A 26,730-nucleotide genomic window follows, 5' to 3' on the forward strand; every position below is an offset into this window, starting at 1 on the left:
TTTATTCTATGTTGCATTTTATTCTGCTTTAAAATTTAAAATAAAATGAGATTTTGTGGGATGAAATAAAATAAAGTCATACAGGATTTAAAACAAATTTGAATACACACTTACAATCACACACAAAAAAAGAAATTTCTAGTAAATTGCACAAATAATCACAAAGAAATGGCAAATGCACTGAATTAAACATGAAATTTAGAGAAAACTAAATAGTATTTTCTTGGTGGTGGGGGGGGGGGGGGCACTCCAATAACCTTTGTTTTATTTACAATATCGAAGTCTGGTGAGGTTGTAACAGACATCACTCTTTGCATTTAATTTACTCAATTTAGGTATAAGTTGTAGATTTCAAATCAACTTTAATGTGTAGCAGGCAAATATGAAAATATTATATCATATTTTGAAACGCAAAAAAAAAAAAAAAATGTGACAAGAGTTCAGATGTTACACATTAATGTTCTTGTGTAGATTTAAAACACGCATAAACAAACTAAACAATAGCTACCTCACTTTTCATCTTCCGGATTTTGCATCTTTTCATTTGATGCAGCGCGAGTGCTTCCTGTTTCCTTCCCATCGTACTTTCGATGGCGGACTGATGACGGATCGCAAAAGGGGCTCGATGTTCTCACGCAATGATATCATAACGTCATTGACGTAGACGACGATAATAAATAATGAATTTGCTCGCTTATCACGAGGAGGCAGCGTCTGAATAATTTAACCCCTACGTTACTACACGAGCGTACGTCCCTTTTTGCAGCATCAGTGAAGTATCCTCCCTACGACGACCTTAATCCCTACAATGATGATTTTTTCGCCTTCAGTGCTGCGGTAAGTTACCATAAATCATTGGTAGTGTTTATGATGAGAATTATTTGATACGCAAACGGAAATGCCTCCTGCTTGTTATCCACCTGCCTCTGGACTACGCCACCGTGTCGCGCTGCTGTGAGCCGCTGCACCGCACATCAGCATCGGCACAGCTGGACAGCGGCAGCCTGGGAGGTAAGTGCTGACCGAACCAGGACAGGAGCCGAGGTCAGGATGTACCTTAGACCTCATAAGACTACTTCAGCCCAAATCAGAATCATATATGAACTCAGTACAGTTTCCAGGCACAAAGAATCAGTGTAAAAAAAAATATTTTTTGGTTTAGTGACGACTAAATTAATCTGTGTTTTAAAGCAACTCTCTTGGGATTACCACGATATGTTATCGCAGTTAACTTCATTTGAAACAGATGTTTACTCGTCAGTGATTATATTTAAACCACTGCACGATGTTTCAAAAAGAAACGAAGAACGAGAAGAAAAGAAACATTTTGTTGTAGTATCAGCTGGCTGTGTTTCACAGGAGGGGCGGTGCGAGATCGCTATCAAGTGAGCGTCTACATTTCAATAACATGCTTTTAATGCAATAGAACGGTGTATCTACATTATTAATGACTGGGGATTTTAGATAAGCAATGGTTTCTTTTGATTACACCGCCTGTGAATGTGTCTGTAGCGGAGCTCTAGGCAGTGAAACGAGGTTAATCTCCAGTGACATGATGGCAGTTACTCATGGATGCTGCTTTGTTTATAATCGGGCGTGTAAAAATACAGCGGCGCTGACCATGGTGCTGAAACATACACGTCCTGATTTATACATTATCAAGTAGTTTTAGTATACTATTAGACGACTACTTACAAAAATAGTTGGTAAGGACACTTTTATCCTGTTTGATCGAAAGTAATCTCTATTCTTTGGTAGGAATTAGTTGTGTAGGGATTGATGTTTGTCACCGCCTTAGAAGTGGTTTGATCATTGGTCGTTTTGCTTGTGAATGGTCTTTAAACAGTTAAATAGAAATCAATGGAAATGGAAATTATTGCTGTTCCTGTTGTTCTATTATATTAGGTTATTAGGTCTCTGCTGTTTTATTGAATAATCCATCTTTATGTATTTGTTGGTCTTATTGATTGTGTTTTTTATTGAGCTTATTTATTCTGATTTATTGAGCTGCGCCATACGCTCATGTTTTTATTACACTGCAACCCACTGTATTTTTTATGTACTGTATTATACTGAATCATATTCATTTTATTCTTCTGCACAAGGCAGAAGAGAATGTTAGCAGTTACAGGTAGGCTACTAGTATAATAAACTTTAACCAGCATAAAAATGTAACATTAATACAGCAATGTGCATAACGGATAACAGAAATAATAAGAATAATTTCTTATTTCAGTAAAAGATAATCAAATGTTAAGATAATCAAGCAGGGACTTCTAGGTAACTTTTGTATTTTTTTATCGCACAACATGGAACTTACCTATTATAAAAGTACAAATAAGGTATTCTAAAAGGTACTTCCAAAAAAACAATCATTTGTACAGTGTTTTATAGCAAAATTACATTCAAGTAATGTAATTAATGTAATTTTGTACTTTTGTAAAAAATTATGAAAATGTTTACGTTGTAGCTTTGACAAATTTCCAAATGAGTGGACAATACAGATTCTCCAAAACAAAACAAAAAACATGCTCTTAATTAACCAAGAGCTATTAATCATTGCATTTGTGAATGCAATTTTTGTGCTTTGGCTCCTGAAAAGCCACATGCTTGTAATTTGCTTTTTCAGCTCTGACTCATGGGCATGACTTGCTTTTTTTTTTTTTCCTCAATGAGCCACACTAGTGCAGGCTCCCATTAAGCTACCACCACCATTGTGATGTCACTCGTACTGTTTGCGCACACACTGTAATACAATTAAAGGCTTTCTGTCAATTAGGACCACCTGCAGCACTGCATGGCTAATGATAGTGAGCATGAGACATAATTCAGTGTAGCCAGCTGAGCTCTATACATAAATAAATATACCCATAATTTCATTATAAAGACCAAAATGTGATCTTTAACGTGGATTATTTATGGTGTAAAGTGCCTGGCAACAATTTAGGACCGTTTTTGTATTGTATGAAAGTACATTGGTAATTTGCTTTTATTTAATCGGTTTTATTATTGTAGATATCAACCATTGCCTTAGCAGTGTTCATTGTTTATTAATGACCTCTGACCAATTAAAAGAATACTTCACCTAAAAATAAACTGTAAATGAACTCAGGCCATCCAAGATGTAGATGGGCTTGTTTCTTTATCGAAACAGATTTGTAGAAATTTAGCATTACATCGCTTGCTCATCAATGGATCCTCTGCAGTGAATGGGTGCCGTCAGAATGAGTGTCTTATGAAGCGAAATGCTGCGTGTTTTTAAGAAATAAATCTATCATTAAGGTGTTTAATGATATCATTAATCTTTTAACTGTTTCTTCTGGCTAAAATACAAGCCCCTATTACTTTCTCTAATGAAAAAGTTGTCTGAATCAGAAGAGAAATATGCACAGATCAAGCACCTTTTACAAGTAAAAAAAAAAAGTCTGAAATAGTTCTAAATAAATACGTTGCTATATTTTGGTGTGAGAGGACTACAGGGGATGGACTGTTTCACTGGAGGAAGCGTTATTATGGATTATGGACTCACATTTTGTCTAGAAGCGATGGTTTAAAGTAAAAAAAAACTTAACGATGGATTTACTTTTCACTTTACAAGACATTAATTAATGAACTGGAGTTGTGTGGATTACTTGTGGATTATTGTAATGTTTTTATCAGCTGTTTGAACTCTCATTCTGACGGTACCCATTCACTGCAGAGGACTCGCTGGTGAGCAAGTGATGTAATGCTAAATTGCTTCTCCAAATCTGTTCTGAAAAAGAAACAGACTCATCTACATCTTAGATGACCTGAGGGTGAGCACTTTTTCAGAAAATGTTCATTTTTGGGTGAACTATTCCTTCAATACCATATTGTTCCTATGTCAAACATTTAGCAACATCATGCGGCAAAAACTGTAGTTTTAGAGTGCTGTAGTCAAATATTTGGTTGAGTCTGGCTCTGACTGTGCCCTGATACTTAGAGATGTGAATTGTAATAAGGTAGAGAGGGAGCAATAAATCTGATGGCCTGAAATGGTGTTAGTGTTTGTGCCAGGCAGATTCACTTCACTCAGCAGCCAGTTTATGTAACAGTGCAGCGGCCTGGAGGAGGAGGAGGAGGAGGAGGAGGGGAGAGTAGAGCAGCGAAGGCAAGAAGAAGGGAGGAGTTGCACTATACTGCCCTGAGGAAAGATCTGACTGCGTGGTTGAAGACAAGTTTGATCAAAGATTCTACATTTAAACAGGTCTTCTGTTAGCACACATTTGATTTTTGGGTGAGGTGAGAAGTGAATTTTAGGTGATGCTTTAAGGTTCTTCAGAGTATTTGAATTATATGTTTATTCAAGTCAAAATGAAAGGAATTCAAGAAAGTATTACTTTACATAAGTGGGTTAGTCTTACTGTGTTGTATAGAACAGGAGTATTCCTTTTTCAGTTTGGGGTCGTTAAGATTTTTTAAAATGTAAATTATTACGTTTATTCAAGGATGCATTCAATTTATCAAAAGTGACTAAAGACATTAAGAATGTAACAAATGTTAAATAAATGTTGTTTGTTTGAAGTTTCTATTAAACAAAGAATCCTAAAAAAAATGTATTACTGTTCCTACAAAAAATATTAAGCAGTAAAACTGTTTTCGTCATTGATAATGCTAAGAATAAGAATAAGATAATAGGAAATGTTTCTATTGCACCAAATTAGTATATGTGAACCTGGACCACAAAACCAGTCATAAAGGTAATTTTTTTAAAGGTGAGATTTATACAATAAATAAGCTTTCTATTGATGTATGGTTTGTTAAGATAGGACAATATTTGGCCAAGATACAACTATTTGAAAATCTGGAATCTGAGGGTACAAAAAAAAAAATATTGAGAAAACCACCTTTAAAGTTGTCCAAATGAAGTTCTCAGCAATGCATATTACTGACCAAAAATTAGGTTTTCATATATTTACGGTAGGAAATTTACAAAATATTTTCATGGAACATGATCTTCACTTACTATCCTAATGATTTTTGGCATAAAAGAAAAATAGAAAATTTTGACCCATACAATGTATTGTTGGCTATTGCTACAAATATACCCGTGCTACTTATGACTGGTTTTGTGGTCCAGGGTCACATATTAGAATGATTTTTGAGGATCATGTGACACTGAAGACTTTTTAATTGTAATAATATTTTACAATATTACAATATTGCTTTTGCTGCATTTTTGAACAAAAGCAGCATTTGTGAGCATGAGACTTCTTTAAATAAATAAATAAATAAATAAATAAATAAATAAAAATAAATAAAAATCTTACCAATACCAAACTTTTGATTTTATATTATTATTTATATTCTCAAATTTGATGCTGATTCTAAACTTTGAAGTTAGTCTTTCAGAAGTGTTTCATTTATAATATGAATATGAAAATATTCTAACATATACATTATGCATTCCTCCACCTGAATATGTATAATTCAGTTACATCTAAAATACTGTATGTCTGTAATTCCAAACAAGGACTGATATCCTAATCCTGGTATTTTAAAACAGTAAATAAACTGTGTCTTGAAGACAGCCTGTTGGACAGTCTCTGTTTTTCCCTCTGCCAAGGTATATATTGGCAGGGCTGTACAGTTAAAAAACACATGCAGTCTGAATTTGAGCAGTGCAGTTCTGCCTACCATTTCTACTCACCATCTGCTGCAGCCATAGCTCTGCTGTGTTTTGCTGTATCTTGTACTGTCAGGTTAAATTATAAAGCTGTAGATGCAGATAGCAGCAGTGTTACACAAGGTGGAATGATGCAAGTGAGAAGGCTTTAATAATAATATTAATAATACCTTTTATTTATAGGCGCCTTTCAAGACACTCAAGGACACCATACAGTAAAATACAAAACATGAAACACAAGCATTATAACATTTAACACATTAAACAAGCAAATCATTAAAAGCTATTCTAAACAAATATGTTTTTATCTGAACTTTAAAATGGGAAATTGAGTCCAGCTGGCGAATGTGCAAAGGTAAAGAGTTCCATAACTTTGGCGCTGCACAACTAAAAGCCCTAGCACCAAAGGAACTCATCTTGAACTTTGGAACAGACAATAAGTCTGCAGAAGATGATCTCAAAGAGCGCAAAGGACTATACAAATGAAGAAGATCTGAAAGATAATGAGGTGCCAAATTATGAAGAGCTTTGTATGTAAGAAGTAAAATTTTATAATGAACACGATAACGAACAGGAAGCCAATGCAGCTGAAAAAGAATTGGAGATATATGGTCAAAAGTACGTGAGTTAGTAACTATCCTAGCTGCTGAATTCTGGATGAACTGTAATCGATGAAATTGCTTTTCGGGAATGCCAACTAAAAGAGAATTACAATAATCAACCCGAGATGTAACCAATGCAATAAGCACTTCAGTACTATCTTGAGAAAGTGAAGAACGAAGTCTAGCAATGTTACGTAAATTAAAAAATGCAGAATGTGAAATATTACTAATATGAAAACCAAACGAAAGCAAACCATCGAACATAACCCCAAGGCTTTTCACCTCGGTAGAAAAATTGACTAGGCAATTATCAATAAGAAAGTTAAAGGATGGAGTTTTAGATAAAACAGATCTAGAACCCACAAGAAGGGCTTCTGTTTTGTTAGTATTTAACTTAAAAAAATTATTAGTCATCCAAATATTAACATCCTGCAAACCTTTATTGAGGTCAGGAGGAGGATAGGAACATTAGGCCTTGTGTGTCGTCAGCGTAAAAATGAAAATTAATACCATAAGAGCGAAAAATACGACCAAGAGGTAGAATATAAATTATAAATAAAAGCGGATCCAAGACCGACCCCTGCAGAACGCCATGAGTAACTGAAAAAGAGAATCTGATTGTATATTCTTAATCTGCACAAACTGTTTTCTGTCACTTAAATATGATGAGAACCAGAGAAGCGCATTATCAGCTATTCCTATGCAAGCCAGCCGTTCAAATAATACTGAACGACTAATAGTATCAAAGGCAGCACTAATATCTAAGAGAATAAGAATAGACAGAAAACCAGAATCAGCAGCTAGGAGAAGATTATTTATAACCTTAACAAGAGCTGTTTCTGTACTATGTTTGGGTCGAAAACCTGACTGAAAATGCTCATAAATATCATTACTTGTAATTGACTTGTAAATTCACCCTGTTATTTGCAAGAGTGATTAAAGTGCAGAATTATGTAGTGTGAATGGAAGGTGAGTAGTTGGGGTGTCAGGTTCTCATCTGGAACTGTGGGTTCAAATCTCACTCTTTCTATGTCCTAGCAGCGATTTAAAATAAAACTAGATGAAGAAAAGCTTGTCAGGACTTCCTTAAATTGCATAACAAGTTTGAAAGTTATATAGGGGATGGGGGCGTGACGTCACTGCTCTAGCGCCGCGGTGGCTGATGGGAAAAATCGCCATTTTGTGAGGCCACTTGTTGCGACGCGCCGAGGAAGTTGTAATATGAACCTGTTTTAAATAGGATACAGAAATTGAATAAAGTGTAAATCAACATATTAAAGTTATTCAACAAAACATTATTTAGTCAAGAGCAGTGAGGGATTTCTTCTGTTGTTTGATTAACATTAATGACAGACGGCACAGCTTTATTTGGCTGCTGTCACAAGACCTGTTTCAGGATCCAATACTTATACATATGCGTTTTCTTTCGCAACTTAAGACAAAACTGACAATGCTTATGAGGATACTCGTCAGGACGACCATTTTGACATTATTTTGTGTGTATTTGGCCACTTAAGCGCAACAAGCTGTGTTTGTTTGTTCGCAGGGCGCGCTTTGGATGCGACTGCAGTGCACAGAAAAGCACCTCTGGAGCGCACGAGTACCGAAAGACTTAAAAAGACTTGCAAATAATACATTTCTGTTACGATGCAACAATGACCGATTAGGCAATTGACAATTCTGTCAGCTGTACCGAAACGCGAGCTAAAGTCTTGTATCGCCGATGTGAAGAGAAGGTCAAAGAGAGCGGACGCGGTGCAGCTGAATCACTCACGCTGTTTTCAAATGACTGGTTGTGTGAATTTATTTACTCATCTAACCTACACGCTATATTGAATAAATGTTTTGCAGGAATTTCCCTCATTTTAAAGTCGAAAGCTGCGGGAATATATGCGCAATCCCACACTGAAATTCGGGACCTGATTAAGCATAATTCTACTGTACATAGAATTGTGAAACATGACTTTTCCAAAACTTTCTGGCTTTATTTATTTTTCCAAAAGGGCTGGAAATTGCTGTTTTAAAATTCCATGACTTTTCCAGGTTTTTCATGACCGTATATGAACCCTGAATGTGACGATCGGGTGCGGTTATCTAAATCAAAATCAGGCAAAAATATAGGTGCGGGTGGTTGGCCATCTTTTCCAGGTACCGTTTTCTTGCGTCCGTTAGAAGTTTGTCTCTGTATAGTACATTTTGTTCTTTTAATCGATTTTTCAACTTTTTCAACATTGTTTTTCATGTGGTTGTTTTAAGTCTCGCCCGATGTGGCCTCACAATATGGCGGCGCCCTTTTGTTTACGTCCCAGAATGCACTGCGCAGTGACGTCGGTTGCCAAGCTCTATTGGTTTTATGTTGATTGGATTGAAGTATTCATAAATATCATGAAGTCAATATCTAAATGATAAAAGAGACCAGAATTTGAGCATTAGCATTGAAAGCAGCTCTATATAAAATGTTTTTAACCATATGACGGATCAGAAGTTGTATTTGACTGGACCATGTGACAGTGTGTTAGAGCTAAATAAAAATGTCCTGAATTTTTTATCAGGATGTGAATAGACCAGGTCTCAAAGTTTTATTTTAGGGTGTAGTGATGGCGTATGTGTTTTTGAATAAAATGTAGCTGTAAATACTATCAGATGAATCAACATCAATTAGAATCCGAACAAAAAAGTAAACATTTATCATATGTTAGGTTGTATAGCTTGATCAGTGAAGCCAAACAATTCTATGGTGTTTTTTATTCCTCATATGAACAATATCTGGTTTGTAACGAATACTGCCGTTCAGATGCACACTGGCAACAGTTCAATCAATCAGACCTCCTTGACAAAAGCTGTAAAAATGCCCACTCTCTTTTCCCACACAATGTTCTCACAATGGAAATAAATTCTTCTCACATTGCCTGCAGATGGCCAAATACTTTCCATCACTTCCTGTCTTACCAATCACATTGCAATTACCCTGTTATCCTGATTCCTAAATGATAGCCATGACTGATTTAGGTGAACTTGACATCCACCTGGGGCTCCACCTGTTTAGTTTGATTTTTTCTGGCTCTGTAATAAAATAATATACTGTAATTTAATTTTTTATTTTGACTGAAGTCCTATTCGTTTACATGGAGAGGGCGGGGTTTATGACCTGTACTGCAGCCAGCCCCCAGGGGGCGATCTAAGAGCCCGCAGCTTCACTTTTAAGGACGAGTGAGACACACCCGATGTCAACCATCACAGATTCAGGTGCCCAAACACATGTGGAACATAGGGTTGCAGTATGGGAAGGTTACTTTGGATAGTAATGTAATAGATTACAGATTACAAGTTACCCTATTTAAAATGTAATTAGTGGTGTAACTATTTCAGTTACTTCTGTAACAGATTACATTTGATTACTTTTGGATTACTTTTCAAAATTCAGATTTCAATTATTATTTTTTTTCTAAACTGTTAACCATTTTAAAGGGGTCATATAATGGTACATGCACTTTTACAAGTTGATTGTACTGAAATGTGTGTTAGCAGTGCCTGTACACAACCATCATAAAATGATAAAAATCCATCCAGTGTTTTTTTTTTAATCTCCTTATTTGTTTTACCCTGTCTCAAATCAAGCCGCTCGACCGTGACGCCACACGGTCGGACGCCTCCCACGATGGTTGATTGACAGCAGTGTTTCAACACAGACCCGCCCTTGCTCGTGAGCGAGCTGTCAATCATAGTCCGCGCGTCATTGTTGATATACGCTGGAGCTGTCTATGAGCAGAATGGCGTCTAAGCGATTGTGGTGTTCTGTTCTCGGGTGCAATAATGAACACAGCAGTCATTTTGATGTTCCTAAGTCCGAACCGCTGAAGACACAGTGGCTGAGTTTCGCTTTTGAAGGGAATATTCCCCACGAGCAACGTCAATGTTTTCATGTTTGAGAGAATCATTTTTCACCAGACTGCTTTATAAATGAAGGTCAGTATAAAGCTGGTTTTGCTAAGAAGCTGCTCCTGAAAAAAGAATCGGTACCAACTATTCGTGTTCCTGCTGAACCTCCAGAAGAAGTGAGTGTAACGTTTAATTAACCTTTATATTAATCTTTATATTAATCTTTGCAAATCGCTAGCACGCTTCACGATGTATGTGGCTAATGTTTACATTCAGGGTACATGCATGTTTTCTATTTACGACGTTCTCAATATAATGAATAATCCCACGTTTATAATGAACAAAACGTTAGGGTTGCACAGTATCCTCAGAGACTCCCGCTGCCATTCTTCAAAATATACCCTCAACTGTTGTCAAGGCAACACTCCACGTGTGTTGTGTCAAAAACGCCCCACAGAACAGAGGGGCGGGGCGAGCAAAGCTCACTAGCATTTAAAAACACACGCACTAAAACGGTGTGCTGAACAGAGAGCTGTTTTTGAGCAGGTAAAATGAGTGTTTTCTTACAATACTAATGAGAATTTTTAATTAAAGTATATTACAAGCTTTCAATTTAGACCCTAAAGAATCATATTAGCTTGTACAAAAATGGCATTATATGACCCCTTTAAAACATTTAAAGCAGGCAGGGTTAACCTTACAGTAGTACTCATCACTGATTTCTGTCAGACTTTCAAAATCCTTCATCACTTGAAGTAAGGTTATAATAATTTTAATAATAATTTTAAAGCACAGCCACTACAAAATCTGACTTTAGCACCTCTTCTTACTTTGAGATCGTTCTGTGGTTAAATACAGATTTACAATTATAGCAAAATATAGTTTAATATCTATGATACTGTCTTTGAAATCTAATCTTTGTGTAGCAAATCTTTGCATCACTGCAAAAAATAAAGCATATACACAAGCCCAAATAGGAAATAAACCAGTTATCAAATAAGCATGTGTCCTCTTCTGTGTCCTAAACTCCTGGAACATTGGTGTCTCATATTTTACAGCAGTCAGTGCAATTATTGGAAAGAAATCAAATCTGTATGTGTGTAAAAATAATCAGATGTAACCTGATTTGTAATTGTTAACATTTTCATAAGTAATGTCATACTGATTGATTACACGCTTTTTCTCAGTAACTGTAACAGATTACAGTTACATTTATTTTGGGATACACTTCATTTTAAGGTGTCCTTGTTACAATGTAATTATTAATTTAAGTACTTAGTATTAATTAACTACATGTACTTATTATATGGTTAGGGTTAGGATTAGGGTTTGGTTTAAGGTTACTTGTATGTAATTATGCATATTTAATTGTTATTATTATATAGTGCTGTCAAATGATTAATCGTGATTAATCTAATTCAAAATAAAAGTTTTTGTTTACATAATATACTGTATGTATGTGTGTCACACCCAAGGACTATTTGTGTTTTCATTCCCCATGTTCTCAGTTTGACCTAGTTTCTGTCTATGTCTGATAGTGTCATTATGTTCAGGTGTGTCTAGTCATTATCCTCATTTACGTTCCCCTTATAAGTTGCATTCTGTTCAGTGTTTCTTTCATCTTGTCACTTTGAATTATACCAATGCTCTGTGTTGCACCTCAGGCCACTGTTTATACGTGTGTGTGTCATAAGGTCAGTGGCAAGGTTTGAATATACACTCTTCTAGCAGACTAAAGAGACAAACAGCATCAGTGTAATGTGACTATGACAGGTTCAGATATGACACTGGATCACGTATGCTTTATATGAGGTTGGAGTTTATCTTTACACTGCACACTGCTGTGAAATGGCATATAATCTCTAAATAACCTTTACTTTTACATTTGCAGACCAACAGGGAGGACATCACCTTAGTTTATTGTTTTTCTAGAAACCACAATATAAATTATCATGCATGTAGGTAATTTATAAGCCATAGAGCAGACAGTCCCATTCCATGTGGCCTGCTGTGTGGTTGTAAACCTAGACAAATCATTAGCTTGGTCGGCAGCCACGTGCTTTAGTCACTGTGATGGACAGACTTCACTGCGATCTGTTACTGTCATTCTGCAGACAGTTAGACATGGGATGAAGGAGAGAGTATCATTACAGCTGGGAGAATCCATGAAAATCCTTCAAAGTGACAGGATTGATGAGTTAAAAGGGAAGGAACTGAGCTAGTGGTGAAAGAGAAGAGGAAAGGACTATAAATTGAGGTGTAAAAAATGAGTTGGTGGAATGAAAGGTTTGAGAGGGAAAAGATCAGAGGAGAAAGAATGTCAGATAGGAAATGAAGCCGATGAGAGCTGGAATGAACAGGCTGGGTTTAGTTCTTCATCTGTTCCTATTTGGCTGCACACCAGGACTCATCAGCACATTTTATTGGTGTTCAACATGGGTCTTGATGTTATCTTCAGCTCTTTCCTATCAAGAGACCCTCAAGATATCAAATCCACAAACTCTTACAAAAAGCCATTGCTTTTAATACCACCTACTGAAGCTTATTTTTCATTTTTATTTAATAATCTCTCTGAACTGATTTGTCAGGTGGACTGTAAATGAATGATGAAACTTCACTATAGCCAGACAATCATGAAAGTGCATTTATAAAGAAGCTCTCTTGTTTGAATGATGGAAACAGGTGGCATAAATAGTTTGGTTTCTGTTCTGTTTCTAAATCTAAGAGCTGTCTTGAATTAAATACGACATATTATTAGCATATAGATGATTTCTCGGATGAAAGTCTCATTTTGGCAGACAGATCCATCCATGAGTACTTATCTGTTTTTTTGTGGTCTGCAATGGCAGCAAAATATTGTGTTTACATGTTTGACATTGTACAAAGCATTCATTCATGTATTAGACAAAGCTAACAGGCCTTTCTTTCACGAAGATCAGTGATGGATAAAAAGGGCTTCTTGCCTCCTACATTAGTATTTAATCAGGCGGGTAAATGTAAATCTGGTGAATACAGCACATTTCCTCAATGCTAGCATGAAGAGGCTTTTACTGCAACACAAATGTTTTAGTAGTCAAAGCCTTTGATTTGCTTCAGAAAGTGAATTGAACAATAGCAAATGCATCATTTGGGAGAAATCACATGATATGATAAGGAATGGTATTGGAAACAACAAGAATATTTTAGATGAATTAGGCAGGTGAAAAAATACATTATTTTGTAGATAGATTTAAAATATGAATTGCATATAAGAAATGTAAAATGTAGCATCATTTCACTGCTACTGTGAAAAGGATTATATTAATCTGTATTATTATAAAATTGTGTTATTATTTAATAAAATATATAGATAAAGTTTGGGGATGGTAACATTTTTAAATGTTTCTGAAAAAAGTATCTTATGCCCACCAAGAAACTGGTAGTATTGTGAAATATATATACATGTGTGTATTCTCCAGTCTTTCTTCAGAAATCATTTTAATATGCTGATTTGCTGTTTATTCGTATTATCAGTGTTGTGCTGCTTAATTATTTTGTGGAAACTCTGATACTGTGATATTTTATGATTTTTTATAAAATAAAAACAGTTAATGTTTGTACAATACAAAAAGTGTCTTTTCTGACACTTTTGATCAATTTCACCCATCCTTGTAATATACATGTAGTTTAAGAAATGCATAGGTAAGCATGAATAATGATTGATCACACTGTTGTCATCTCATTTTGTTCACAGCGTTACTTCACCTTTACCCTCACTGGTCATGTGGAAACATGTGGTTATGATGCTCCTCTGAAGGACAGTGAACATCTCAGCTGCTTTCTGTGTGACTACTACAAGACCAAATCCCAAAGCTTCTTCAGATCTCCTCAGAGTGTCAGCCCCATTTCTTGCAGCCCCTTTGATCCACAATCAGGCTCTAAGATGAGCGGGCTGTTCGCCAAATTGGACCCGCGGCGGATTCAATGGGGGGCCAACTGGTTTACCTTTCAGTCCCGCGTCCTGCGCACGAAGCCGGTGGAGTCCATGCTGGAGAGCACGGGAGGCACCGGGGCTCACGGCACTAAACTGGCCCGCGTTCTCTCCACTGTGGACCTCGTGTCTCTGGGAGTGGGAAGCTGTGTTGGCACTGGCATGTATGTGGTGTCTGGACTGGTGGCTAAGGAAATGGCAGGGCCCGGGGTCATTGTGTCTTTCATCATCGCTGCTGTGGCCTCCATCCTGTCAGGTGAGTGCAGCCCCCACTTCCTGTTCCAGTCAGTCAGACACAAAAGAGAAAAACACAGAGAAAATAGGTCTGTCATCTTCCTGTAAACCTGCCCCCAGTGAAGCACCGCCTAGGTAGTGTTGTTGTACTGTGGATAGCAGCATTTTTTATTCACTGATCCTGAGTCAGGCTTTAGCTGAGTGAACACATGTATAACTTTATGCCTCCTGACGTGTTGTGATGACGCAGGCTGAACTGGCTCATTAGGTTTACAGGTTGAAGCTGTGCACAGCATGCTGCACCCAAAATAGAGTTGGAGAGAAAATCCATTTAGTTTTCCCTGTGGATACCAACATAAAGAACCCAAAAATGAAAGGGAGGGGAAAATGAAAGGGATATTTTTTCCTGTATGCAGCTGACCTTTCCACTCATGGAAACAGAAGCAGAGTTTAGATAGCATTTGTCGTTATCGTTCCATGTAGCTATTAGATATGCAGTGTCCTCAACTAATATTGGCACCCTTGGTAAGTATTAGCAAAACTGGCTATTGAAAAAGTCTTTGCTTTTTAACCTCTTTCAGGATGTTCACAAAAATCTAACCATCAATTCAAGTAAAATATTCTTAACTTAAATACTGTATGTGTTCACAAATTTGGCATCTATAAGATTTTTAATGGTTTTGAAAAAAGTCTCACCAAGGCTGTATTCATTTGATCAAAAATACATTAAAACAGTAATATTGTGAAACATTATTTCAAACTAAAGTAACTGTTTTCTATTTTGTTATTTTGAAAAATGTAATTTATTCCTGTGATAGCAATTTTCAGCAGCCATTACTCCAGTCTTTAGTGTCACATGATCCTTCAGAAATCATTCTGATATGCTTATTTGCTGCTCAAGAAACAATTCTTCCAATTTTTGCATATTCCTATTATCTTCAATTTTGAAAACAGTTGTGCTGCTTAAAATTTCTGTTGAAAATTGTGATACTTTTCCAAGATTCTTTGATGAATAGAATTTATTTGAAATATACAGTGCGCTCCACTAATATTGGCACCCTTGGTAAATATGAGCAAAGGTGGCTGTGAAAATAAATCTGCATCATTGATCTTTTTGATTTCATTCAAAAAATTCTAACCTTTTGAAGTAAAATAATTGAAAGTGGGGAGAAAATCTCATGATGAAATTAATGTTTTATCCAATGTATGTAGGCCACAATTATTGGCACCCCAAGAAATTCTTATGAGTAAAATATCTCTGAAGTATATTCACATTCATATTTACATTTTTTTAGCACACCAGGGTGACTAGGAGCATGAAATTGTCCAGCCATTACAGCCTTTTCCACAGGATTATAAATATGAGGAACACAAAGGCCATAGAAAGTGGCTGTAAGAAAAGAGCTAAAGCATTGAAAATCCACATTTCCACCATCAGGGCAATAATTAAGAGGTTCTAATTAACTAAAGATGTTATAAATCTGCCTGGAAGAGAATGTGTGTCTATATCATCCTAATGCACACTGAGGAGGAGAGTTTAGACTCTCCAAGGATCACAGCTGGAGAATTGCAGAGATTAGTTGAGTCTTGGGGTCAGAAAGCCTAAAAAAATCAAATAGCCTTTTTTCCCCCCGTTGTTTTCATTGTTTTACTTCAATGAAAGGTTCGATTTTCAATCTGATTCCATTCTGGTATGCAACTGCCACGTTTCACCATTCAATCATGATTCATGTCTCAATTAATAAATTCAAGTGCTATCATATATTTTTTCATGTTTCACTCAAAAATACGTCACATTACATCAACTTGAAGGGTATGTACTGCTTTATAGCACTGATGTCAGAGAGTACATCTTGGAATGAATGTAGAAACAGATAATCCTTATCTTTTCCACTGAAGAGGGGTTTACAGGGATTCAGCCTGTAAAGAGGGATTTCCCTCCTGTTATCTGGTCCACTGGGATTCTATGAGTTTGACATTTAAGAATTGACCTGACACTCCAGAAAAAAATCAAATCAATGATTCCATCTCAGCAACCAGTTAGAGAGCTGCATGCTTATATTGATAACCTCCAGGAGTGCAGGTGTTACAGTAATCGTTGCTATCTCTCCACAGGGGTGTGCTATGCTGAATTTGGTGTGCGTGTGCCTAAAACCACAGGATCGGCCTATACTTACAGCTATGTGACCGTGGGAGAATTTGTGGCTTTTTTTATTGGCTGGAATCTGATTTTGGAGTATCTGATTGGTACAGCAGCAGGAGCCAGTGCACTCAGCAGTATGTTTGACTCACTGGCCAATCACAGCATCAGCAACTTCATGATCAACCACATAGGAACACTCAACGGCTTGGGTGAGTTGCATTAACATTATTATAAATGTGTGCTTAAAACATAATCATCAAAGTCTGAAACCTGAATTCATTTTAAAGGAATAGTTCACCCAATGAAAATGAGTTGCAAATTTACTCACCCTCAGGCCATCTGAGATGTAGATAGGTTTGTTTCTTTATCTGAATGGATTTGGAAAAGGAGAATCTAAACAGCTGATAAAAACATTACAATAATCCACAAGTAATCCACACGACCATATGCTATTATGGATGTTTTGCAGGAAGCAATGGTTTGAAGTTAAAAATCTTGATGGATTTGTTTATTATAAATACACAGCTTTTAACTACACAAAATATTAACTGATGGACTGGAGTTGTGTAGATTTCTTGTGAATTATTGTGATGTTTTTATCAGCTGTTCTGACGGCACCCATTCACTGCAGAGAATCCATTGGTGAGCAAGTGATGTAATTAACAAACTCATCTACAGATACATTTTTCCAAATATGAAATCTTTCCAATAAATCTCTCTGTTCTAATGAAAAAACTAACTCATCTTAGATGGCCTGAGGGTTAGTAAGTTTTCGGCAAATTCTCATTTTTGGGTGAACTATTCTTTTAATACTGCAAAAAGAATACAAGAATATATTTGACAGCCTGTTATTATTAAACGAATGAGTTCATGTCACTGAGTGTTGCAGTTTTCAAAGAAAGAATTTGGAAATGACACACTAATAACCTTGACACATACACACACACTCAGCAATTACAACACAAGTTACAGTAAGCTTAATTTATCAATAGACTGGAGTTAATGGAGCTGCAGAAAAGAAAAGGCACCTCTAACTTTAGCAGTCAATAGTCTGGTGACAATGACAATGTGAGGAAAGCTTGTTAAAAACAGAGTAACCTTCCTCACAGCTTCTGCTAAACTGTGAAACAGCTGCTCCACTTACATTTCTGAAAAGGAAAAATAAGCACTTTCTTAGGCTGGGCATTTGCTATTAAAATTAGGACATAAATATTTTTAAAGCAGATGTGATCTGAAGCAAATTCTAGATCTTGACGTGTTCTTGTTTTGCTAAATATTCATGTGAAAAATGCTTGCATGTATCTTGAATGCTGATTATGCAATTATTTGGTTATGCAATCATCTTTTAAAATGTTTCACACATTAATAAATTAATAATACTGTTAAAAAAGTATTTTATTTTTTACAGATAATGTTTTAATATGGTTGAATTATTTGGTTTCAGTAAAGTAATAGAAATGTGTTATTTATTATTGTTTAGAATATCACGTATTTCTCTCACATTAATATGTATAGCTGTCTTTATATTTTAGGAGAAGGCGCCTAATAAGGGGATTGTCATATTTTGGGGTCCTTGGCATTAAAAACCATTAACCGTCACACCTGTAGATCCTCAGACTACAGATGAAGGAATGAAATATAAAGATTGGCTATTCTAGAAAGGACAATATTTGCTTCCTACATGGCATGTATGGTTTGCAGACAGATGTTACATATAAGACTATTGTGTCTGACAAAACATGGCATATCATGCCAAAATACACAATCTTACTCAACCAGCAGCTGTTGCAAAATCTCTTCTTTTACTTTTACCAATCCCTTTCCTCTGAGACTCAAATATCCCTCCATCTGTGTGTCTCTCTGCACACATGTAGCAGCCACGCTACAGTTCATAGTCATTTCCGCTTAAGGCCTGGTTAGTATGCTGAGTATTTTTAGAAATGCATTGTTTATTCATGATGGCATTGAGAGGTCATATGAGGACTGTCTGTTGTCAAGTTGTGAAAACAGCTGTCCAAACTCACTGCTGTTATCTGTTATCTATCTAGTTATCAGTGGCATGCAGTGCTGTTCTGAAACGAAGAGGCCTCAGTCTCATCAATTTACTATTTTTGAGCATTTTTGCATTTATTCCAAAAAATTATTAACAATACAGTGTATATTTTATTTATGAAATAATCTATCAATGACATCATGCCAGCTGTTATCTATCTATCTAGATATCTACCTATCCATCCAATCGAACCCATGATCTTGGCGTTGCTAGCGCCATGCTCTACTATTTGAGCTACAGGAAAGCCCATCCATTCATCATTCCATCCATCTATCCATCCATCCATCATTCCATCCATCCATCCATCATTCCATCCATCCAACATTCTATCCATCCATCCATCCATCATTCCTTCATTCCATCCATCCATCCATCCATCCATCCATCCATCCATCCATCCATCATTCCATCCATCTATCCATCTATCCATCTATCCATCCATCCTTCCATCCATCCATCCATCCATCCATCCATCCATCCATCCATCCATCCATCATTCCTTCATTCCATCCATCCATCCATTCATCCATCATTCCATCCATCTATCCATCCATCCTTCCATCCATCCATCGTTCTGTCGTTCTATCTATCAAGCGTTGTATCACTCTATCTATCAGCACTATCTATCTATTCTGCTAGTTTATCAACTTTATAGTTTAGAAAAGTATTCGAGACATCACGAGGCCACAATAACCTCAAAAATCCTTTTTAATGATTGCTTTTTAGGTTTGTTTAAACTTTCAGACAATATTTTATAACGCCAGCATCGAAACTGGCTTAACCATGTAATGCATTGTAAATTCCTCCTTCATCACCTCTCAGGTAAAGGGGAGCAGGCGTATCCGGACATCCTGGCCCTGATCATAGTCATCCTGGTCACAGTGATAGTTGCTCTAGGTGTGAAGAATTCTGTCGGGTTCAACAACGTGCTGAATGTCATCAATCTGGTGGTGTGGGTGTTCATAATGATTGCAGGCCTCTTCTTCGTCAGTGGCAGCAACTGGGATGAGGGACGGTTCCTGCCTTATGGCTGGTCAGGGGTAAAGTACATTTCAAATCAATTATTGAAGTTCAATCCGTTAGTGCAGTTAGTGCCTCTCAGCATAAACACTGAGGAGGAAATTGCATTGTCTTGTAACTATAATAAACTGCTCTGCCCAACAGGTCATGCAGGGTGCAGCCACTTGCTTCTATGCCTTTATTGGGTTTGACATCATAGCCACCACCGGAGAGGAAGCCAAGAGTCCCAACACATCCATCCCCTACGCCATCACTGCCTCTCTGGTCACCTGTCTCACTGCTTATGTCTCTGTGAGTATATGGTATACTAACCATCACTAATTTGAGGTTATTTACTCTATATACGAAGTATGTGACCACATTGAAAATCTTGGATTTTTTCCGTTTAAGCCTGACAATTCTATATGTTGCTATCTTTTGGCTGTTTTGATTTTCCAGTTAAAACTATTGGTGATACATCTGACTTGAGTCAGGTGGTAAATTTTTGATTAAGTTATGTCATTCACAGTCTGCTAATACCTGTATAAGTATAATCTCTTCTCTGTATAAGAATATAAATGATGCATGACTGAGTTTTTATTTTGAAAGATAATCTGCAGTTGCATAACTTTTCTTTGTTCATTTCTTTGTGTTCACGGGCAGTCATTGATTATTCTCTTCATGCGGCATGCCTGAATTTATTAAAGCTCTCCGGCTTTATCACCGTGCAATGCTGTCTGTCTGTAGGAGGTTGTCATAGTAACGCAATGGTTGTTAATTTACCAACAGACATCTTTCTGCATCTCAGAACAATATATTCTATATATTTCATTTCTATTTTCCTCTAATTGATCTTTTTATTCTTTCATCTCTCTCCAATTTTTCTCACGTGGTTTTGGTTTTAGCTGGAATGAAATTGCCTTTACTAAAATGGCTCTTCATTTTCACACCTACAGGACTGTCTGATGAGGAGCAAACTTGTTAATTAGCAGCGTGCACCCCTCCAGATCTCATTTTGTTGTCGTAGAGGCTAATTTTAGCCAGGCATTTCATTTCTCTTTCTTTGTGTTTGTGTGCATATGTGTGTGTTTGTGTTACAGATAAAGATAGCATTTTCTGAGATTTATTAAATGGGTCATGTGGGATCAATCTCCTTAACTTTTTGATATAAAAGAGTCCATTGTACTATGAAAACATATTGTAACTTTCAGAACTCAGTGCTTCCTACCCATCAAAAAAAGACCAGCTATTGAAACTAAGCCGCAAAAACAGCTTGTTCTGTACTTTCGCAACATTCTAGTAGTCCTAAACACCAGAACAAAAAAATTAAACCTTGTACTGTTCCAGTCTACTTTGCATATTCTTCCAAAGATTCTCAACATTAGATGATAATTGTCATTTTTTTCAGTCTGGTCCTATAACATTCATAATGGGGGCATTTCTTAAAGTCACAGCAAAAGAAAAAAAAAAAAAAAATCTTCATTTGTAAGGTCTAAATTTAATGGAATCTCACTCTCTGCCTCTCTGTCTTTCTCACAGGTGAGTGTGATCCTCACTCTGATGGTCCCCTACACTGACATTGACACAGATGCTCCACTGATGGAGATGTTTTCTCTACATGGCTTCCAAACTGCCAAATACATAGTGGCCATCGGCTCCATTGCAGGACTGACAGTCAGTTTGTTGGGCTCTCTCTTCCCAATGCCGAGAATCATCTATGCCATGGCTGGAGATGGTTTGCTCTTCAGGTAATAAAAAATGAAATCACAGGGTTAAGTAATGATCTTTGATGCTCTGTAATGCGTCTGTCTCCATTATGTGATGCAAATGATTAAAATGGCATTTAAATATCATTCTCTGCTGGAGAAATAAGCTCCTGCCATCACGCAGTCTCAAAAGAAATGCTACTTAGAGCCCTGACATTTTAAATCAAAGCCAGAATAATGGGTATGTTGTAAGACTTCTTTGATAAAATGAATGTTAGGATGATTCATCCTGTTTACACCTGGTATTAACATCAGTACACGCGTCACAGGTGATCAGAAGTGGTCAGACAAGATGCATCGCCATTTACACTTGGTAGTAACATCTCCCGAAGCATCTCAAAATGCATCACACTCATATGATCAAATTTAATGGAGAGGATCTAAAATTTTTTAGTAATTAAAAACAAAACTACTTACACTTCCATGCTTTAAACTCATATAAATATGATGTTTTGTTTGGGGGTAGTTTAATACCTGTAATGAATTTCAGCTGTGCTTCACATAATCTGTCACTACATATATTACTGTTTAAAGAAGTGTCTTATGCTTACCAAGGCTGTATTTATTTGATCAAAAATACAATAAAAATAGTAATTAATAGTAAAATAATAATTGTGAAAAATTATTTCAATTTTAAATAACTGGTTTCTGTTTTAATACATTTAAAAAAAATGTATTCCTTTGATGGCAAAACTAATTTTCAGTAGCCATTACTCCATTACTTCAGTGTCACATGACCTTCAGAAATTATGCTGATTTGGTGCTCAGGAAACATTTCTTATTATTTTCAGAGATGAAAACAGATTTGTAAATATTTGTGGCCCTGCCTGTGAAACCCCAGCTAAAGTTATTTTTTGTGTTTTACTGTTTTCTACATAAAATCATCCTTCATTAATGTAAAGAACATTCTGTGAAAATGTAACCTTGATATCTTTAATATTGGCCATGTATGGCCATGTCAAAGATTGAAATCATAGTGAAATTAATGGATGAAATCAAACTTTCAATCAAAAGTTTTTAATTAGATTTTAGGACATTAACCTTGGATTTCACAAACAGGGTCACATATTTTTTTGTAGAAACTGTGATCCATTTTCTTCAAGATTTGTTGATGAATAAAATGTTCAAAATAACAGCATCTATGTGAAACAGAAACATTTTGTAACATTATAAATGTCTTTACTGTCACTTTTGTCTATTTTTATGCATCCATCCATCCAAAAAAAAAAAAAAACATTACTATCCCCAAAATTTTGAACAGCAGTATATAATGCACTTTTCTGAGGTTAAAAGACTTGTTTTACTGAAGTCGTTGATTGACAGTTGAGTAGTCGGTACACTCAGAAAAAAAGGTACTGAAGCCTTTATTAGGGTAGTACACCTTTGTACCTGATTTACCCCTAAAGGTACATATTAGTACATAAAATGTGCATATTAGTACCTAATTGGTACGTATTTGTATCTTTTGAAAGGGTCCGGTGACAGTTCCGTACCTTTTTTTTGAGAGTGTATTTTCTGGTGTCTGAGAAAGATCAGCACTCTCACTTCAATGCCATAGCACTGCCCTTTTGTGAATGGAGGATTGAAGGTTCATGTGCACTATCTGTATGTTTGTAGGTTCCTGGCCCATGTGAGCACATACACAGAGACTCCTGCAGTGGCCTGTGTGGTGTCGGGCTTCCTCTCTGCTCTCTTGGCTTTGCTCGTCAGTCTGAGGGACCTGATCGAGATGATGTCCATCGGCACTCTGCTAGCCTACACACTAGTGTCAGTGTGTGTGCTACTGCTGCGTTACCAGCCCGAAGGAGACATTCACGGATTCGTCAACTTCCTCTCTGAGCAGAACGCAAAGCGTAAGGAGGGAGTTCTAGCCGAGTGTGAGAAGGAAGCCTGTTCGCCGGTCAGCGAGGGCGATGATTATGGAGGAGCTGCAACAAACACCTGTGGAGCCAAGAACTTGCCGTCTCTAGGAGACAATGAGATGCTGATCGGTAAACCCGACAAGTCCACCTACACCGCCAGTCACCCCAACTACGGCACAGTGGACATGTCCTCAGGCATCGAGTCAGATGAGACAGATAGCGTGTACCTGCTGAAGCTGAAGAAGCTGCTGGGGCCTCGCTATTACACCATGCGCATTCGGCTCGGCCTGCCGGGCAAGATGGACCGGCCCACTATGGCCACTGGCCGCATCGTCACCCGCTGCGTCATTCTGCTCTTCATCCTCATCTTCTGCTTCTGCTCCCTCATCATCTTCGGGTCAGGTCAGATCGCTGATGGCCATTGGTGGGCCGTGCTGCTGCTGGTGCTGCTGCTGCTGGTCATCACGCTCTTGATCTTCATCATCATTCAGCAGCCGGAGAACCCCAAGCGCCTGCCCTACATGGCTCCCTGCGTTCCCTTCGTTCCGGCCTCTGCCATGCTGGTAAATGTTTACCTCATGCTCAAGCTCTCCACCATCACATGGATCCGTTTTGGCGTATGGTGCTTTGTGGGTGAGTTTCAGTATTATTTTAAATAGACAGGTTTATACAGACAGTATTTTATTTAGATGGGTCATTTCTGATATGCAGGACAGTTTCACATATACACTAATGTTCCAAGGTTTGGGGTCAGTAAGATATATTTATTCTTTTTTTTCTTTTTTTTTGAAAGGAGTGATTCATTTAGAATATAGAAATTAATTTTATTCAGCTTCATAAAAAGTAAGTGAAGATAAACATTTTTATTTTAAAGAACTTTTGAACTTTATATTCATCAAAGAATCCTGAAAAAAATATTAAGCAGCACAACTGTCTTCAACACATGCTGGTAATAATGAGATATAATAAGACATGCAATAATAGTAATAAGAAATGTTTCTTGAGCATCAAATCACCATATTAGAATGATTTCTGAAGGATCATGTGACACTGCTGAAGACTGGAGTAATGACGCTGAAAATTCAGCTTTGCCATCACAGGGATAAATTACATTTTAAAACATTAAAATGGAAATTTTTGTAATATTTCACAATATTACACTCTTTAAATGCAGATAAATGCAGCCTTCATGAGCATAAGTGACAAAAACATAAAATCTCACCATCCTCAAAGTTTTGAACAATAGTGTAGTTTCATATGCAGGAAATATTGACCAAAATTACTTTAAATAAAAACTTTAAATGAGCATGGACTGAAATTTATATAATGAAACCTTGCCAAATTATTATGTTTCTTAATATTTTCTTTTATCTAATTTAAAAACAACATTTAAATACAGTTTTAATTTGTAATAAAAAGATTTCCTATGTTCTAATATAACATTCCTTCATGTTTCTTCCATGCTTTGTAATATTGCTAAAAACAGTTCCCTTATGACATCATCCTACATAAAGTGACATCATATTTAAATAAACAACCGTAATTATCACCAATGGAATTTATTAAATTCTTTGATTCCTGAAAAACAGGAATGACCCACATGTTCCTAATATTGGTCACCACTGGTCTCCAACAGTCTCCTCTCTCTTATATGAGCAGACTAATACCTTCACTTTTACTCATTTGCTATATTTGACTGAAGTAAACTTTTGATGTGTGAGAGAAAACACTCATCAGTAACACTTGTGCAGTAGCTTATGCATGTGTGCATTGTTTGTGTTGTCTCTGTGTGTTCGTCTCTGCAGGTGTTTTGATCTACTTCGGCTACGGCATGTGGAACAGCACCCTGGAGATCACGGCACGTGAGGAGGAGGCCCACGCCAGCACATACCAGCGCTATGACATGGGTGTAGACGACAGCTTTGCAGTGGATGACGATCTGTACCCTTCTGGAGATGGAGTGCCGAACCAAAGATGGGGCTCCCATGAGGGCAAAGGTGGGCACCAGAAACCGCAACGCCAAGAGCAGAGCGAGCCTCAGCTTGACGGCCTGGACACGGTGGACAACCACAGGACCTCCTCTTCCTCCTCACACAGCAGGGCCAAAAGCAAACCTAGCAAACCCAGTCCGGGCTTTGAAGCGCTGGTAGTCGACGACGATTTGGACGATCCTTTGGAATGAGAATGTAATCCGAATGTACTTGCCTGCCAACAACTGCAGAACCCTTGGGCTAGGTTGTTATGTCTCTGCAATGAGTTTGTATTTTATTCCTATTCCTTCATTTGCAGCCCCTTTTCACTACTGTTAGGATAATGAGAACGCATAAGGTGGGATTTAACTTTTAGAAGGCTTTTTTGACCACACAGAACCTAAACAGCCCAAATATTCCCTCTTTTTAAAATCAATTTTAACAGTTTGATCCCTAATTCTCACTTAATCATGTTATCAAACTCTTCAGCACTTAAATATGTATAATCTATTGTTTCACTTGAAAGTCCCCCTAACTCAAATTACAGTAACTAGCATGGAATTTATTATCCGGTGAGTAGTTTATTACTGCCCTGTTAGTTATCACAATCCCACAGCCGTTCCCTATATGAGCGTCTTTCAGCTGTCAGGAGGATGTCCGTTCACAGGTCACTTCCTGTAGTCTATTAGTCCCAACATTATGTGGGGTCGATATAAAACCAGGAAACATGTGAAGCCCTAAAACACTTAAAGCGATTTGCACACTTTTGTTATTCAGCAAGCAGCTGTTTTAATATTGCATACAAAAAAGTTCGTTCTGAGAAGCAAAGATAGATGATAGCCATAAAATGCGACTGGAATTGACATGTTATGAGTGACCCCGCTGAATCAAAAGCCTCGTTCTCTTCCGCTCTAACATCTAGCCCAAGTGAGGTTTGGACTGTAGGTTGTCACAAATAGTAATTGGACTTTGCTTGCAATAGTGCCTTCATCTGTCAGTGTGTGCTTTAAATATGACCATCAAGATGTCCATGCTTGTTTGTTTGTCATTTCTGTTGATGCCGACACATCCATGGGTTTGTTTTCCTGGTGAAGGTGCCTGTCAGCCGTCCTGTATCACCACCAACAATCCATCCATCCATCCTATGTGCCAGTGACTCCGCTTCATCCTTGCAAGCAGGCAGCTCTGTGTAAATACTGACAGTGTGACCACAGTACGATTTGTGTCTCTCGGCTGGTCAGTGTGTCCGTTGAAAAGAAAAAAAAGAAGAGGTGTAGGAAAACGGAGGGAGTGAAATTTGCATGTGGTGGGGAGCGTGTTGTGAATTTTTTATCTGGCTGTGCTCTTCTGCTCTTCCCCCATAATTCACGTGGCGTTCAATTGATCTGTCCAGTCTAACTCTATCTGTGCTACAGCTCTGCCAGCCGAAAAAGGCAAAAAACCCCAAAAAAAAAACAACCAAACCAGGCCTCAAATCCACACATTTAGAAGGCCACATGTGTTCAAAATGCACTGAGCACATCATGCCATATTGTTTTAAATGTGTCTCCCTCAAATATGTTGAAATGTTAAAAAAAACAAAAGATTGAGTTGCCATAAATGATT

At 37.2% G+C, this 26,730-nt stretch overlaps 1 protein-coding gene across 4 annotated transcripts; it reads left to right on the top strand.

The window, feature by feature from the left end:
- The first annotated feature begins 713 nt into the window (after positions 1–713).
- Positions 714–26,707, top strand: slc7a14a (solute carrier family 7 member 14a). Of its 4 annotated transcripts, none has more exons than XM_058754016.1 (8): positions 714–837; positions 13,862–14,354; positions 16,448–16,684; positions 19,351–19,568; positions 19,693–19,839; positions 21,067–21,275; positions 22,911–23,788; positions 24,961–26,707. In XM_058754016.1, the coding sequence occupies exons 2-8, from the start codon at positions 14,051–14,053 to the stop codon at positions 25,335–25,337; spliced, it is 2,370 nt and encodes a 789-aa protein (XP_058609999.1). In that variant the 5' UTR covers positions 714–837; positions 13,862–14,050; the 3' UTR covers positions 25,338–26,707. The 4 variants fall into 4 exon arrangements, with proteins under 4 accessions (XP_058609999.1, XP_058610008.1, XP_058610014.1 ...); XM_058754025.1 differs by lacking the exon at positions 714–837 and adding an exon at positions 852–1,011; XM_058754031.1 differs by lacking the exon at positions 714–837 and adding an exon at positions 10,194–10,304.
- The last annotated feature ends 23 nt before the right edge of the window (positions 26,708–26,730 follow it).

The sequence above is a fragment of the Onychostoma macrolepis genome, chromosome 02, assembly GCF_012432095.1.
Source record: "Onychostoma macrolepis isolate SWU-2019 chromosome 02, ASM1243209v1, whole genome shotgun sequence".
Classification (NCBI taxonomy): domain Eukaryota; kingdom Metazoa; phylum Chordata; class Actinopteri; order Cypriniformes; family Cyprinidae; genus Onychostoma; species Onychostoma macrolepis.